This window comes from Phocoena sinus, chromosome 1, assembly GCF_008692025.1.
Source record: "Phocoena sinus isolate mPhoSin1 chromosome 1, mPhoSin1.pri, whole genome shotgun sequence".
In the NCBI taxonomy this organism is placed as follows: domain Eukaryota; kingdom Metazoa; phylum Chordata; class Mammalia; order Artiodactyla; family Phocoenidae; genus Phocoena; species Phocoena sinus.
The window spans coordinates 72,445,714-72,463,401 of NC_045763.1; the positions used below are offsets into that span (position 1 = coordinate 72,445,714).

Consider the following 17,688-nt stretch of genomic DNA (forward strand, 5'->3'; position numbering starts at 1 on the left):
GAGAGGCGGCTGTCTTTGTTTAACATGAATTCTTTGTGTCTGTCCATTTTTTCATTCTTTTTTTCACTTCATCTCCAGAAAAAGGAAATGTTAGAATGTTGTTTAAAGAGTTGCTTGCCAGTTACGTGGGTTTATGTTGTACATTTGCCTTCAGTTTTTGTATGTGACTTATTCCTTTTTAATTTAGTGTTGTTTAGGACAAATTCTGTTAATTTTATTTTTATAAACCATAGTCTCGTACTTTAAAACGTAAATGTCACTAATGAATTGCTTTGCATTAACTATGCAAGGGCATGGAGTGAAGTCTTTATAAGAGTGTCAGAGATTTGACCAAAAATCAATTCATAACTACTGTATCCCCGAAATTGATAAAGCAACATTCTGTATACCATCTTCCCTCCCTGGAAAACAGTATTATTCTTTCACACTTGTTCCTGTTATCTAAGGGGTTGCAACTGTTTACAGTTGGGAATGCAGGAGAGCCTGGCACTTTCCAAGTGTTAGCTTTCAAATACAACTTTGTCCTGAACGACATTAAAAAGTTTTGTACAAAAGAAGTAAAGATTCTTGAGGAAGGAACAGAGGCAGTAACCGAACCCCTCCCTTTTCTGTTTCAGGACATTCACTGAACAATGCCAGGGATACAAGTGCCATGGATACTCTACCGCTAAATGGTAACTTTAACAACAGCTACTCACTACGCAAGGGGGACTATAATGACAGCGTGCAAGTCGTGGACTGTGGACTAAGTCTGAATGATTCCGCTTTTGAGAAGATGATCATTTCAGAATTAGTGCACAACAACCTGCGGGGCAGCAGCAAGGCTCACAACCTCGAGCTCACACTACCAGTCAAACCTGTGATTGGAGGGGGCAGCAGCGAAGATGACGCTATCGTGGCAGATGCTTCGTCTTTAATGCACAGTGACAACCCAGGGCTGGAGCTCCATCACAAAGAACTCGAGGCACCGCTCATTCCTCAGCGGACTCACTCCCTTCTGTACCAACCCCAGAAGAAAGCGAAGCCCGAGGGGACTGACAGCTACGTCTCCCAGCTGACAGCTGAGGCCGAGGACCACCTACAGTCCCCCAACAGAGACTCTCTTTACACAAGCATGCCCAACCTTAGAGACTCTCCATATCAGGAGAGCAGCCCCGACATGGAAGAAGACCTGTCTCCATCCAGGAGGAGTGAGAACGAGGACATTTACTATAAGAGCATGCCAAACCTTGGAGCTGGCCATCAGCTTCAGATGTGCTACCAGATCAGCAGGGGCAATAGTGATGGTTACATAATCCCCATTAACAAAGAAGGGTGTATTCCAGAAGGAGATGTCAGAGAAGGACAAATGCAGCTGGTGACAAGTCTTTAATAGTGCAGCTAAGGAATTCCAGCGGCCCCATGCAAGTGTTAGTAAATAAAGACAGGCTCCATGGCCTGATACAGCTCCCTCAAACTCTGCTTGAAGAGATGGCTCTGTTGACCTGTGGTTCTCCAGTGTAAAAAAGATGACTGAACCTTGCAGTTCTGTGAATTTTTATATAACATACAAAAACTTTGTATATACACAGAGTATACTAAAATGAATTATTTGTTACAAAGAAAAGAGATGCCAACCAGGTATTTTAAGATTCTGCTGCTGTTTAGAGAAATTGTGAAACAAGCGAGACAAAACTTTCCAGCCATTTTACTGCAGCAGTTTGTGAACTAAATTTGTAAATATGGCTGCACCATTTTTGTAGGCCTGCATTGTATTATATACAAGACGTAGGCTTTAAAATCCTGTGGGACAAATTTACTGTACCTTACTGTTCCTGACAAGACTTGGAAAAGCAGGAGAGATATTCTGCATCAGTTTGCAGTTAACTGCAAACCTTTTACATTAAGGCAAAGATTGAAAACATGTTTAACCACTAGCAATCAAGCCACAGGCCTTATTTCATATGTTTCCTCAACTGTACAATGACCTATTCAAAAATGGCTAAAGAAATTATATTTTGTTCTATTGCTAGGGTAAAATAAATACATTTGTGTCCAACTGAAATATAATTGTCATTAAAATAATTTTAGAGTTTGGAGAAAATATTGTGTGAAGCTCTTGGTTGCACATATGTTATCAAATGTTTTTTCTTACACTTTGTCATTGTAAGTTCTACCCATTTTCACTTATTTTCCACTGTATACAGTGTTCTGCTTTGACAAGTTAGTCCTTATTCTTACATTTTAATTTCTTATGGCCAAAAGAACGTGTTTTATGGGGAAAAAAACTCTTTGAAGCCAGTTATGCCATGCCTTGCACAAATGTGGTGAAATCTAGAAAAGATTGTTTGTCACCCCTCTGTTTGTTCTTGAACAGGGGCCAAAGAGGGCACTGGGCACTTCTCACAAACTTTCTAGTGAACAAAAGGTGCCTATTCTTTTTTAAAAAGTAAAATTAAACATAAATATTACTCTTCCATATTCCTTCTGCCTATATTTAGTAATTAATTTATTTTATGATAAAGTTCTAGTGAAATGTAAATTGTTTCAGCAAAATTCTGCTTTTCTTTTCATCCCTTTGTGTAAACCTGTTAATAATGAACCCATCACTAATATCCAGTGTAAAGTTTAACACGGTTTGACAGTAAATAAATGTGAATTTTTTCAAGTAGCTAATGTGCACTTTTATGTATGATACATAATTGGCTTTAACACACCTGTCCTTTGCCACCCCGCTCCCCTTGGGTATACTAGGTTCCTTCACAATATAACCCACGGGTATGCAAAAGAATACACTTCAGCTGCCTGATGGTTCTATATCCTGAAAAGAATACATTTGTATTCTAATTACCATTACCTATGCACAAAATCTGGCAGATAGGTTTCAATAGGGAAATATACTGAAAGTATTTGTGTCCGTTGCATTGCAACAGAGCCAAAAAACAAATAAAAGTGAAAAAAAGAAGACGTGTTGGAAATCTCAAGTCAAATTTGGGCATCGTTAAAAAAAACTGACTTTTCAGCAGTATTGAGAAGCAAATCCTAAAACGTACTTTTACACTTTGAGGATTATAAGTAGCCCTATAGGCAGCTGCAAATGACAATGTTTGTTATCATGGAAACGTTCAAAAATCATATAATTGAATCTCAACATGCAGATTTTCTCCTGTCTACATCATCAGCATTTATACCAAATTCTTCTAAAGCTTACTGGTTCTCTCAAGGGCTTCCACCACATTAGAAATCACTTTATTTCATGTGGACACAGCCTATTTAAAAAGAGTAATAAGAGGGCTTCCCTGGTGGCGCAGTGGTTGAGAGGTCTGCCTGCTGATGCAGGAGACACGGGTTCATGCCCTGGTCTGGGAAGATCCCACATGCTGTAGGGCGGCTGGGCACATGAGCCATGGCCACTGAGCCTGCGCGTACGGAGCCTGTGCTCCACAATGGGAGAAGCCACAACAGTGAGAGGTCTGCGTACCACAAAAAAAAATTAATAGTAGGGTGACAATGGAGGAGTGTAATCACATATAGTTAATACCTAACAAGTTGGAAATTGACTATAAGAAATTATTAATATTCAAACAGTTTAACAATCGTCTGAGAAGTGTATTCATCCTTGGGTAAAATTCTGCAGGAATTTACAAAACTTTATTTACTAGAAGGGGGCATTATATAATCGAGCATTTTCATTTTCTATTACGTTATATTTTTTGCTGTCCAAGCCTGAAACTCTACAATGTTATGTGATCTGTACTTCCTAGTATACAGGCTAACTAGGGTTAGGCTGGATCAGTGATGAATTGCCAAAAAAAAAAAAAAAAAAAAAAAAGGCAACATTGATTGTTTAATTTGTGGCATCTCTTTCTCTTGAGGCTGTTCTTAAAACTGGTATGATGTGAGCAAGTGCAGAAGTACCTAGTACCTAAATAGTTAATGTTCTCTTCAGAATAGGTAATTTACAAGTCTTCACATTAGAGAATACAATTTGGAAGCTATGGTTCATCTTTGCCACCGAAAGAAGAATTGCTTTTAAAACGGATTTCTTTTTAAAAATATATAAATGTTGCCTTAAATTCTATCCAGCATTCCCCCTAGTACAGATAATTTCTTAGGTTTAAAATTATTAATCTATTGACTAGTGCATTACTCTATTTATTAACCCAGTAGTTTCTTTGAGTCTGTCCAGACTTCACTTGTATATGCAATTTCCACCTTCTTAATTGTTTCTCTTTGTAATAATCACAACCGTGACTTTTTATAAAGTCACATTATTATACCTTATCTCAGGGACAGTTAGTCAACAGGTCTATTAATAATAAGGAGTGGTTGTTTCCATTTATTTTAGGTGCAGCTTGATAAATGTTAGTCCAGATTGATCTCTTTTATTTTAAAATATAGGCTTGTGTTTGTTCTATTCACCAACAGAAAAAGTTATAGCTTATACATCTGTATATATTCATCTTATAGGCTTTTAAAATCATTTATGTGGAAAAGAATCCATTAAAATCCATAAATTGCTTAAATATGTCATCAGCTCAACTCATCCACGTTCATTTGAGGGTAGTTTATATTAATATTTTAACCAGAAAAACAACAGCAACAATTATTTGACAGAAAATCACTGTCACTATCCTTTCCCCCAAAAGAAGTATTATGCACAAATTCACTGCCCAATATCAAAAGAAAAATTCATGTGTACTTGTTACAGGGGTTTTTCAGGATGCTTGCTTTATGTATTTATTTAAATGAGAAAAGAGAATATGTAATTTTCCATCAATTCAACTTTGAACCTTCTTAAAACTGACCTTTAAGATGTTCTCATGGGATAGAGTGTTTTGTAAAAAACTTCAACTCAGTAAAATTTTTATTGTGGTTATACCTTTCTAAGTAGAAAAACTTGAAAGAATGCATACAAGTTGAATTTCTGAAATGGAAGCAGCTCTTCATATTTTATTGATACTGAATTTTTTTTAAAAGACAGTAATCCCTGAGTGTTTTACAAATAAAACTTAGTACCAAGAGTTCACATGATCCTATGTTCCACATATTTTTCTTTCCATGAAATTGTTGCATTAAATCTCATGTCAGTATGAAAAGTTACTGACGTGTTGAATATAGATGAGGATTGCTTCCCTGGGTAATAAAATTAGTATGCTTCTGGGTGAAAATGCCATATCACATGCTTCCTGCTAGTTAACATCAAGTTCATTGTGAGTAGTCCTTAAATAGCATGTATTGGCAGACTGGAAGCATTAGTGTTAAAGGATGAGTGAATAGTAGTGGGTTTGGAGATTAATTTATGACGGTCTTATCATTTGAATGGTATAACATGCGAATTTTCTGTTATGTCACTGAGTCTTTCTCCCAACAGTCATAGAGACACATTATGTTAGCTAAATGCACCAAGCAGAAAAACTTGAATGTTGAAGGATACCACGTTTTTAACCAACATGTACTTTGTGCACATTCATAGTGCTTTGTTCCAAAATGTATGGGACTGATGGAAATTCCTGGACATTATCCAAGTTCATTTCAAGGCACTATGGGCGCTGAGCTTTCAAGGCCAGGATAACATATCTCTGTCAGAGGACATTGATAATAAGCTGTAAGCGCACCATGTAATTAGGCTAATTAAATATACTCTGAGTGTTTTTCAAATACTGGCAATAGACCACCCCACATCTCTTAATAAGGCTTCTTTGGAGTCTTCATCCTTTTCCTGGTGGCATTACTGTTTACTGAATGTGCAATTTCTCAGTAAGAAATCTTCAGAGGTCAGTTTCATTTTTAAAGCCTATTATTTTAACTTGTGAATTTTTTTCTGAATTCATGCATTGTGAAATGCTGTTAGGCTTGCTGGCACTTAACGTTATAAATCACTGTATGAAATAAAAAACAACAAAACAGGTAACCCAGTACAGTTGAGCTAACCAAAGTCTTCAGTATGGAAAAAAGTTGCCCCATGAATCTTGCACACATTTCTCTATCATGTGTTTATTGAAGCTCTTAGAAATATTTAAAAGGCATAGTTAATCTTAAGTAAACCAGTGTTGGGTGAGCATAAGAGACTAGTGATGAATGCTCAATCTTTGAATGGTTTTCTGAATATGTTTTTCATAAGCATTTTTAAATCGTATGTCAGAACTAAGCTTTTTAAAAAGCAACATGGCTTTCTCGTTTGATTTTATTAGGCAAAAAATGACTGATCTTTTTTTGATCTTTCCTTAGAAAGACTGACAGCTACTATATAGAACACCCAGGAACAATGATAGTTATCAGAGATATTGATCAGATGAAGGATTCATTTATGTTTGCTGAAATATCAGTCTTTTTTTTTTTTTTTTTAATTTTTGGCTGCATTGGGTCTTCGTTGCTCTGTGTGGGCTTTCCCTAGTTGCAGCGAGCGGGGGATTCTCTTCGTTGTGGTGCCCAGGCTTCTCATTGCGGTGGCTTCTCTTGTTGCGAAGCACAGGCTCTAGGCGCGCGGGCTTCAGTAGTTGTGGCACAAGGGCTCAGTAATTGTGGCTCGCGGGCTCTAGAGCGCAGGCTCAATAGTTGTGGTGCACAAGCTTAGTTGCTCCACGGCATGTGGGAATCTTCCCAGACCAGGGCTTGAACCCATGTCCCCTGCATTGGCAGGTGGATTCTTAACTGCTGCGCCACCAGGGAAGTCCCTGAAATATCAGTCTTAATAAATAGATGGCTTTTAATCAAAACATAGCAGTAGCACATAGTAAATTCTTTTCACACTCTAATAAAGGAACTACAAGACAAGAATTGCTGTCTAATTTTTAAAAATATCTCAGACTAAATGATTTGGTCCCATTTAATAATTTTGCTAATATTGCAACAAGAATAAAAGTTCTAGCACCTACCATTTAATAGATGCTCATACATGCCAGACTCCGCACTAAATACTGTGTGCTTTGTTGCACTTAATCCATTCAACAATCCTCTAAGAAGGGTGCTCATTATCTACTTTTGCGAAAGAAGAAAAATAATTTGCCCAAGGTCTCACAGCTGGTGAGTGGCCGAGCCTTCACTAGCACCATGTTTAGCCCCAGAGTTTTGAGCATTTAACCAACATGTGTCACCTCTGGTTTTACTCAGAGTCCCAAGAATGTCTCTTGTACCTCATGGACTCTTTCTCTGCTGGTGGTTAGAGAAGGCTTGTTTGTTTTGAGTCCATAGAGCTGTAAAAGAAAATGAAGTTAAAAAGTTTAAATAAGTCAAAGAGTTTCAGAAGAAGATACCCCTCCTAAAAGATAATTATTTACCTCAAATCTTAGCATAAGCGGGCCTGCTAGCTGGGTGGTAGTCAAATGTAAAGTTTATTGGTTACTGATTTGCCCCCTTTGGAAGTAACAAAATGTAGTCATGAGGCAGTTGTAATAGGGAAAAAAAAAAAGATTTTGAGTCAGGATGTTGAATTTCTAGTCCTCCCCTGACCAATAAAATAATATTGGTTTACCTGGTCAATATGATCAACACACAAAAACTGATCAACCACAAAAACTGAGAAACAATTCATTCACGTATAATGTTTTTTATTTTCCTTCACAACTGAGACATAACAATGGTGGAAAAGTCATGTGAAAAATCCCAATATTTGAGTTCCCTTTAACTTTTAAAAATTAATATTTGTGTTAAAGCTAAATGGGGTGTGTGTGAGGTGGGGGGAGGGAGAGAGAGAGAGAGAGAGAGAATGTGTGTGTGTGTGCGTGTGCGTGTATATGTGTGCATTTCAGTATTTAGGGCATTTCAAGTTCATAGTCTAGCTTTGTCTTTAACATTTGGCTGGAGACCTTTTCTCTGAACAATGAAAAGTTTGAACTAAAATAGTAGTGTATTTTTTTTCCCCCAAAAAAGTGTTCTTCAGAGCCCTGGAGTTAGGATGTGGAGCTCAGAAGGGCAAGCAGATCAGGGGTTCTCCATGAGTTAAGTTGTTGGAAATGTAGTCCATTAAGGCAGGCATTACACTGAGCTTTATGATTTATTGCATTTATTCTCACAACTGTGGAGGGTAAATGTTGTTACAAGTGGGGAAACTGAGTACTTCAACTTAACTGACTGCACAGCAGTGGGTGGGAATTGGACCTTAGCTGGGTGCCTGAGCCAGGCTCGTTGGATTCTGCCTCTGGGGACAACCTGGCCCACGGAGAGCCCCCAAGGGCTCTACAGTAGTCAGTGCCACAAAGCCGTGTGCTCCAACTTTCTAAGGAACTGCTCATTACCTAGCTGGCCCTGGGCGACAGAGGTAAGAGAGAAAGCACAGGGGACATGAGACCTTGTACTCTGGGTTCCTGTCCCTTGCCCTGGCTGCTGCAACTCAGTATGGTCTGCACCGCCTTGTTGGTCCTCACTTCTGTCCCTGGCTGCTTCCTGCCCTACTTCATCTCTCTCTCCCCTCTATTTCTTTCCTCTTCAAGCCTTTTGTTTTTCTTTTTGTTTTAATTTTCCTCGCATTTTTTTGGTGTGTTATTTATTTGATTTAAAAAAACGTTTTAGTTCTTAATCATATCTACTTTTATATAACATCTTTTCATTTCATGGATTTTAGCCTTTTTCCTTACTAGAGTGTATTTTAGTCTGGATTTCCTCTTTCATCTCTAGATCTTGTCTTCTAGATTCTTATGCTTTTTAAAAAATCTCATATATTTTAAATAATATTTTAGTATTAACCTTTAATCTTTTATGGAATATAAACCTGCTTATATTTGAATTTCTCCTTAATTTTACTTTTCAATTTCCTTCTAGTTTTCTTCTTATTCTTCACATTCTTTAAAAATTTTTGAAAATCCTTTTGTTTCTTTTTAATTTTTCTCCCTTTTTTTTTTCTTCCTTAACAGTTAGCTAGAGTTATGGCCACAAAGATGGTAGCATTGAAAAAAAAGTTCCAGCATTTCAAACTTACTTGTAATTCTTATATATTATCCAAATTTTAGTGTTCATTTTATATGATAAGGTATTCATATAAATAATTTAATGAAGTACAGGTATTTATTACGGTTATGGAAACTTTGGATTCACATAGACACAGGTTTAAGCCTTTGCTCTCTCATGGGCAAATTACTTAACCTCTCTCAAATTGTTTCCTCCTCCGTAAAATTGGAATCAGCCTACCTTGCCAAGGGTTGCTCTACGGATTAGAAGTAATGTATGTAAAGTGCCTTAGTGCAGCTTCTGGCATGTGATAGGCACGCAATAGATAGTAGCCTTTTTTTCTTTCAGAAGATACTGTGAGTAGCATAAACATCTCATGACTTTGAGTTTTATGATCAGTCATCGGGACTTCAACTGGATTGCCATTATCTGCCTCAAGCCGTTTGGCCAGAGTATATCAGTAAAATTTTTATGAGCACAGCAGGTACAGACACCAGGCTCCCCCGTCTAGGGGACAGGTGACCCTAGGGAGTGCTCAGGGCTGCAGGGACACAGGTTAATGAGAGCTAAAGGCAGTGAGCCTCTGAGTCTCCTCTGGAGTATTACAAAGCAGTCTCTTGCTTTGTTTGTTTAGTTCATCATTCTTTTTTTTGTTTTTTTTTTTTTTTTTTTTTTTTTTTTTTTTTTTTTTTTGCGGTACGTGGGCCTCTCACTGTTGTGGCCTCTCCCATTGTGGAGCACAGGCTCCGGACGCGCAGGCTCAGCGGCCATGGCTCACGGGCCCAGCCGCTCCGCGGCACGTGGGATCTTCCCGGACCGGGGCACAAACCCGTGTCCCCTGCATCGGCAGGCAGACTCTCAACCACTGCGCCACCAGGGAAGCCCTAGTTCATCATTCTTTAATAAATATTAGTTATCTACTTCATGTTCCATGTATAAAAGTAGGTGGTGGAACAATGCAGAAATGAAGGATGTCCCTGCCCTTAAATTAATAATGGTAATGCCTAACATATATTGATCACCTACTGTTTGCTAAGCTCTGTATTTAAACCCTTCATGAATATTATTTCATTATAAAAAATTCTAATTTTTGTAACAATTCCATGACATAAAAACTATTATTATCTGCATTTTATAGGTGAGAAAAGTGAGGCTTAGCATAGTGAAGCAACATGCTTGAAACAGAAGGGGATATTTAAAAGGATAATTACAACACAGTAAGATAAAGGCTTAACTATTGTGAAAGCACAACAGAGAGAGTGATTGACTAAAAGGACTACTGAGAAAGGCTTTATTGAAGAGATAGTGTTGGAGCTGAGTCTTGAAGGATAAGTAGGAGTTTGCTAAGTGAACAAAGTAGAAAGGGAGAATTCTAGGTGAATGGAAAATTATGTGAAAGGCAAACAGATGTGCAAAGACAAGAGATGATTTGAGTGAGAATTCAGTGAGGCTGGACAAATATAATGTGTCTGATGGAGTGTTGTGGACCAAAACTCTGGAGATAGATTAAAGCCAGATTGAGAGGGGCCTTGAATGCCCCTTGGGTGCTGGACCTGATATCTGCTGTTTTATGCCCATGTTGGAAGAAGGAAAGGGAATTTGTACTAGTGTGTAGTGAGTTCTCTTATGTGCTTTATTTATATTATTTCATGCCTTATGTACATTATTTCACTTAATTTTCACAATCATACAGGGAAGTAGTCCATTATTATTATTATTGGTGTTATTGTTATTATTATCATCATCACTTAAAATACACAAATTACAAAAGTAGCTCTTCCTGAATTTTCACAGAATGAATATACCAATGTAATTAACACCCAAAACAGGAAACAATATGGAACTTCAGAAGCTGCCTTGTGTCCTCTTCCAGTCATTACATCCGCAAGGGTAACACTACCTGACTTCTCATCCCACAGTTTAATCTGTTTTTGAACAGTGTAAAGTAGAATATTGCAAAATAGAATATTTTATTTTGATTTCTTTCCTTCAGCACTATGCTTGTGAAGTGCATTCATACAGCTGTAGTCCATTCCTTTTCATTGCTACATAATGTTCCATTGATGACTATAGCATAAATTATTCATCCAGCCTCAGAGTAGTTACTATTATCTGTCTTTCACAAATCATAAAACTTGGATAAGGTAAATAACCAGTTTTAAAGCACGGAGCTAGAGAGTAGCAGACCTAAGACTTTGATCCAGTATCATCTTATTCTAAAGCCCAAAAGGCAGTATAATATGGGACTTGAATCATTCAATCTCGAGGCACCAATAATTTATTGAATGCATTACACAATAATCTACTGTTTTCCGGGTGCATTTCTACCTACTGAGGGCATAGTAAGGAACAGAGCAGACTCCATCCTAATAGACATTTAGACAAGAAGATAACATCAGCTACCTAAAGGTACTATGAAGAAGACAGTAATAAACACGTATAGAATGCTGAGTCTATAGCAGGCCCTGTTCTAAGTGTTTTGCCTGTATTACTGCATGTAATTTCAGAACACACCCATGAGATAAGTATGATAGCTGTTCTCATGATCCTAATTTTACAGATGAGGATGCTGAAGCATGGAGAGTCCAAGTATACTTCCTTCTGCCCCACAGTTGGTAAACAGAGGAATTGGGGTTCAAATCCAGTTTGGCTCCAGACAGTTTGGCTCCAGAGCCTGTGCACATAACACAGAGCTATGAAGGGTAAATGATAGAGAACAGCGCAGCGAGAAGGCAGGGGTAGCTAGGATGCTGGGAGAGGCCTCCCTGCAGAAGGCCCTCCTGATACGGAGACCCAGCTAGCGAAGAGGAGGTATTTGGTTGCAGATCTAGAGGGAGAAGTTCCCAAGCATAGGAGCACCAAGTCAAAAGGCTCTGAGTCATGGATGAGCTTGGCGTGTATGAGGTCAGAAAGAAGGAGGAGAGTGGAGGAAACTGAGGTCCTCGCCAAGTACAGGTTGGGAACTAGAGAGACGAGGGTTGAACTATCACCTTCAACACATTTTTCTAGATGTTGTTATTCTTTCTAACGTGCTGTTTCCTAATCCACTGCAAGGGTCTCTTCTGTGGAATAAATGTAGTGATCCATCATATAACGGCTTAGAACTCTGACAAGGCAAATAGTAAGTGTTCAAACTTTGTTCTTTTTTTTTGTCCTTGCTCTCCCATGCCATTCCCGCCCCGATGGCAGTGGTGCAAACAGGAATTGCTGGACATGTCAGTAGCTTGTGAAAAAATGTGACTGACTCATATTTTCTAGGAGTTTCCTGCCTGCTATTTGTCATTACTGATTGCAAAGCACCAACTGGGATTTGAATTGTCACGAAGGGCATTTCAGGTCGGAATCTTTTCCATGTTCGGGTAGCAGATGTGACAAGGGTTACAGGGAAAGGAGAAGAGGACAGAAAGACCAGGAGGCCCAGTGAAACTTTACCAGGACAACTCTGAAGCCCGGAATTGCTAGAAGTCTGTCAGGGCGCATTTCAAAGGAGACCACGGCCTCTGTTTGGGATTAGTTCTTACTTTTGAGACGACGCTCTGCACTGTTTCAAGGTGAGACAATGTTATGTGTGGCTCGTCGGATGAGCCTGTTCTAATTATATGCCTCCTTGATTATTGTTCAGCAGATTGATTAGAACCGTATTCAAGACATTTGTAGATCATAGTTCCTGGACACTTCTATATGTTAGCAAATCAAGTGTGATTTATCCCTGGAATTATTGGTTAGGGACGGCTTCTTTTTTTTCAATGCATGTTCTCTCTAGCTTATAATTTTAATTAGTGCTTGCTCCCAGTTCACACGGAGAATAGGGATGATTGTCACTTCAGCACTGAAGCACAGCCTTAGCTTGTAATGCAACTTTGACTTTTTGCATTCAGATTCCTTAATCAATGCTGGATGGAGGATAAGGAAAACTGCTGCATTAAAGTCCCAGTGCAATAGGAAATTGACTAGCCCTTCAGTTTAGGAGGTGAATTTGAATTAGATTCCTCCTAGGCAAAGCTGGATCTGACAGTCCAGGTGTCCTTATCTACCAGGCCCAATTCTGGGTAGATCCTCCTCCTTCTGCCCTCTGACCCAACTACAAGGGACTAGACCCCCATGCTGGAGAGGGCCCCAGTACCACTGGGGAGACTCTGATGTCAGCCTTCGCTGTTGCTTGCAGCTTCTTGAGAAAATGAATTGCGGCCATCACTGCTGTGCCATCGCAGCAGCTTTTCCTGCTTAGACTGCCTCCCCATCTTTCCTCCTGCCACACAGAGACATCGAGTGTTCTCCCTTTTTTTTTTTACACTGAGAGAAGTAAGCAGAGCCTTCCTTGGCCTTTATCTTTTGTGGCAAACATCTGTGTATGAGGGAAGTACAATTCCTCCCCGAAAATGTAAAATAACCACGAAAAACCTGCTTTGAATTTCTGATTATCCTCTTTCTTCCCAAGATAATATTGGGCTGTTTCTTGAAAGATCTAGTATCTTGAACGAGATAATTATACTCCTCCCGATATTCAAGTAGAATTTTCCCTCTATGAAATACAAGAGAGCTACCTATTTCAGAAAGGTTTAAGTTCAAATTTAATCACTTCATCTCTGAACTTCAAGTGAAATTTAATTATCATTGCCTTGACATACATTGACGAATATACAAACAGTGCCAATGAGAGCAGAAAAGTGAGAATGTACGCTAAAGGAAAGAAAAGAGCTGAGAGGAGTCTGATGGAAGTTTGGAAGTTTCAAGAAAACAATCTGCTTGTCCAAGTTCAAGCTCTTTTCCTCCTGAAAATGTAATTGGTATTAAAATACAATATTTCTTCGCAGTGCAAATATGAATATTTAACGGTAACAAGTTGATGCAGTTTAAATGTTCCTGGGCCCAGGTTTAGCAGAATTTTGTAAGGAAGGTTTACTTTCATAAAACGAAAGGAGGTGTTTGAAATGAAGTAGAATATCCTTAAGGATTTTTATTACCCACTAAAACTTAGAGAAGGCTGTCTTATCATAGAGTCGAGTTTAATCATCAGAAAACCACTATTAACTTTGCCCTAAACAAACAGTCCAGGTAAGGAAAGAATTTTTCTAAATAAAATGAATGCTTTGATATTTGTTGTATTAGTCAAGATTCTCCAGAAAAACAGAACCAATAGGATGTGTATATACAGAGAAAAAGATTTACTTTAAGGCGTTATGTCCTATGATTTTGGAGACTGGCAAGTCCAAAATCAACAGGGTGGGCAGGCAACCGGGACACCCAGGGGGGAATTGATGCTGCACTTTAAATCTGAAGGTCATCAGGCTCAAGAATCCCCTCTTGCTTGGGAGAGGTCCGTTTTTTGTTCTGTTTACACCTTCAACTGAGGCGTATGGAGCCCACTTCCCTTACTTCTCAGTGACAGTAAAATAAAATTTTCATTCTTGACGTTCAAAGGTCTCTATGATCTGACCCCATCCAACTCAGACAAACTATTGACATAACCTCCATGCTTGCATCCCACTAGTTTCTAGTTCAGCTGGGTTATTCAGTGTCTCATCCCTAGCCTGGGATGCTGCCTTACCCTAAATCTTACCCACCATTCCTACTTCTAAAGATTCTCTGACTTCCTGACACCATGATCTACAATTTGATGAATGCTTTAACTAATTATTATCTGTGCCAGGCATTTTGTCCCAGTGTAAGTGAAAATTAAACACTTTCATATCTGTATTTCTTATTTGTGATTTTAACTCCAATAGGGCAAGTAACTTGCCTGCCTTTTCTTCATGGTATCCCCAGTTTCTAGCAGAGTTCTGATGCATACTAAGCACACATTAAATATCTGTATATATAGAACATATATATTAATAAACTTTGGTTTCTGTTAGTAGAGGTCTAGTTATCCTGACTGATTCTCTCACTGAATATACTTCAAAACGCTAAACAAAATATTTTAAAATGTCATTTAAAATGCATGGATGAGCTAGCTAGAAAGTAAAACAAAAAGCTAAGAGAGGGCTTCTCTGGTGGCGCAGTGGTTGAGAGTCTGCCTGCCGATGCAGGGGACACGGGTTCGTGCCCCGGTCCGGGAAGATCCCACATGCCGCGGAACGGCTGGGTCCGTGAGCCATGGCCGCTGAGCCTGCGCCTCCGGAGCCTGTGCTCCGCAACGGGAGAGGCCACAACAGTGAGAGGCCCGCGTACCAAAAACAAAACAAAACAAAACAAAAAAAGCTAAGAGAAAGATAGAATCTATAGAGATAAACTAACCTAAGCTGAACACTGAAAACAAGGGCTTATACTGAATCTGGGCCATTCGGTTATCATGGTGTACGGAGTCATAGGCATCAGAAGACAGTGCCCAGGGACCTCTCCTGAAAATGTATAACTTTAAGTTTGCTCTTATGCGGGTTTGCACCTCAAATTCATATTGGGAAATCTCAAGTTTACAATTATTTTAGAGGGGGCCTGAGTACATAAAAGAATAGTAAAAAGTTGACATTTCCTAAATATGCATCCCTAAACTACTCAGAATACCAAGGGGCTTATTGTCTAATGCTCAGGCCTTGCTTTTGGATGCATCTTGAGAACTAGATGCACGTTTATTTCTCTTTCTAAATCCATTAAGTAAAGCAAATAGCAAATAGAACATTGAAATGACCAGTACATTGCATTCTGGGAGATACAATGTCATAAGTCATGCACTTTTTGCAGCCGGAGTCAGGAAGAACCATGGCATCAGTGCATCCTGGAAGCTGTTGCTTTTCATGAACCCCACCAAACTGAAACAGCAGAGGTCCTGGTATTGCCTGGTCTTGCTTTGGTCAGGAGAGTTGTTTCCCAAGAATACATATAATCATTGGTATTTGGGCTAGGAATTATTTATATCAACCTGCCCACCAGCTGAGGAGCTCAAGAGATTGTTCTAGGAAGACAAATGACAGTGACCAAGGACAATCATACATACTAGTGAGTAAACGAGAAGAATAATGTTGCACTATGATAAAATGTTATAGCAAAAGGGAAAGAAAATATCAGCATTCTCTCTTATTAAAAAGTTACCTGCTTCAGTTTTGGAAAGTGAGAAAAGTTCGGGAGATGGAAGTGGTGATGGTTGTTCAACAGTGTGAATCTACTTAATGTCACTGAACTGTATACTTCAAAATGGTTAAAATGGTAAAATTTATGTCATGTATATTTTATAATTTTCAAAATTTCTCTGGGCTATCATCCCATGTTCAACTCCCTGTTTATCATAAAATATCAATTATTTAATTAAACATTTATTTAACCTATCTACATACAACTGATATAAAATAGACCCACAGACCAACTAAAAACAGTTTTTCCTAAAGCAGACTCTTGGTCTTTATAATACTTTAATGTATAAAAAGGAATATCATAAAACTGTAGGAAATAATTTTACTTTTGGGGGAAGATGGATAGCAACTCATCTGAGGGGACATGAAAAAATAAGCAAACAAAACAAAACAAAAGCATGAACGTTAAAGAGTTAAGTATAAAAATTAGGATTTTTAAAGTTTAAAAATGTAGATAAAGAGGTTTGGGTATAGAAAGATCTTATAATCATAAGAGCAATGAAGCCCAAACAATATATATATGATTAGATCACATGAAACATAAAACTATCCATATAAATAATTTTAAAATTATCAAACAATCAATGCTTAATAAAAAATATTAAAATATATTCAAGTTTACTAGTATCAAACAGATATAAATTATTACCAGGAGGAACTGGTTAGTTCTAAAATCATAGCAAAATGTCTAACTAAAGAACCTGACTTACTCTTTTTACTAAGTTTATCAATAGTGAAACCAGAATTCTTCGTACTGTTTTGGCCTTCATAAGTTTATGTGGGAAATTTCTGGGCAAGTTTATGAAGAGGAACATAGATATTTAGGCTGCAGCAAACCCAAAGAAGCTGGGGTTTTTTTTGTTTTTTTTTTTCCCCCCCAGTACGCAGGCCTCTGACTGTTGTGGCCTCTCCAGCTGCGGAGCCCCGGCTCCGGACGCGCAGGCTCAGCGGCCATGGCTCACGGGCCCAGCCGCTCCGCGGCATGTGGGATCTTCCCAGACCCGGGCACAAACCCATGTCCCCTCCATCGGCAGGTGGACTCTCAACCACTGCGCCACCAGGTAAGCCCAGAAGCTGGTATTTCTTTAATCTAGAAAAAGAGGTGCTTAAAATAGTAAAAGTAGAATTATTATTATATCAAGGGGCACTAATTGGTTTCATTTCTACAAAAGAAAGAAAAACAGAAAGTAGATCTTGCAGAATAATTTATATTACAGCAAACGCATTTGGGATATTCTGAGACACCAATTTTGCAGTAGGTTATGAAAGATAATTCAAAAATCTTTTCAGATGATATTTAAAAACAGAAGAGATTTTCTTCTATCTCAGGTGCTTCTCTTTTAGGTTAGAAGCTCTACTAAAAGCCTTCTCAAGGACCTCTTTGGTTGCGATTCCAAATCCAGTCTTTATGCAATACAGCTGTAAAAAACCATGTTTTAAATAGATCTCACTTCGTAATGAAACCAGCTTTCAGGCTCTAGGCTGAAATATTCCTCTAATGTTATGGAGTCCACTTACACACGGGAATTGATTTGTTACAAGATCAAGCAAATGGAGCAAGTTATTCACTCCACCGAAAGAGCTCTCTTCGGGGTTTGAAAATTAGGTGTTCCCTCAGGGTTCATATAAAGTGGATTAAATGAAATAACAATGTGAAAATGCCTAACCCAGGGCCTGATCATAGGAGACACCTCAGCAAATAAGACTTGGTACATTAACAGAAAATATAGTTGAGAATTGGAAAATATATACTGAT

General features: G+C 38.5%; 1 protein-coding gene across 17 annotated transcripts in view; it reads left to right on the forward strand.

Annotated features, from left to right (window-relative positions):
* ADGRL2 (adhesion G protein-coupled receptor L2) overlaps positions 1–2,650 on the forward strand; it is a 177,470-nt gene extending 174,820 nt beyond the window's left edge. For all 17 annotated transcript variants that reach the window (XM_032633476.1, XM_032633545.1, XM_032633526.1 and 14 more), the window contains one exon: positions 618–2,650. In XM_032633476.1, the coding sequence (XP_032489367.1) occupies positions 618–1,372 (755 nt within the window). In that variant the 3' untranslated portion in view covers positions 1,373–2,650. The remainder of the gene's footprint in view (positions 1–617) is intronic.
* Positions 2,651–17,688: the final 15,038 nt, after the last annotated feature.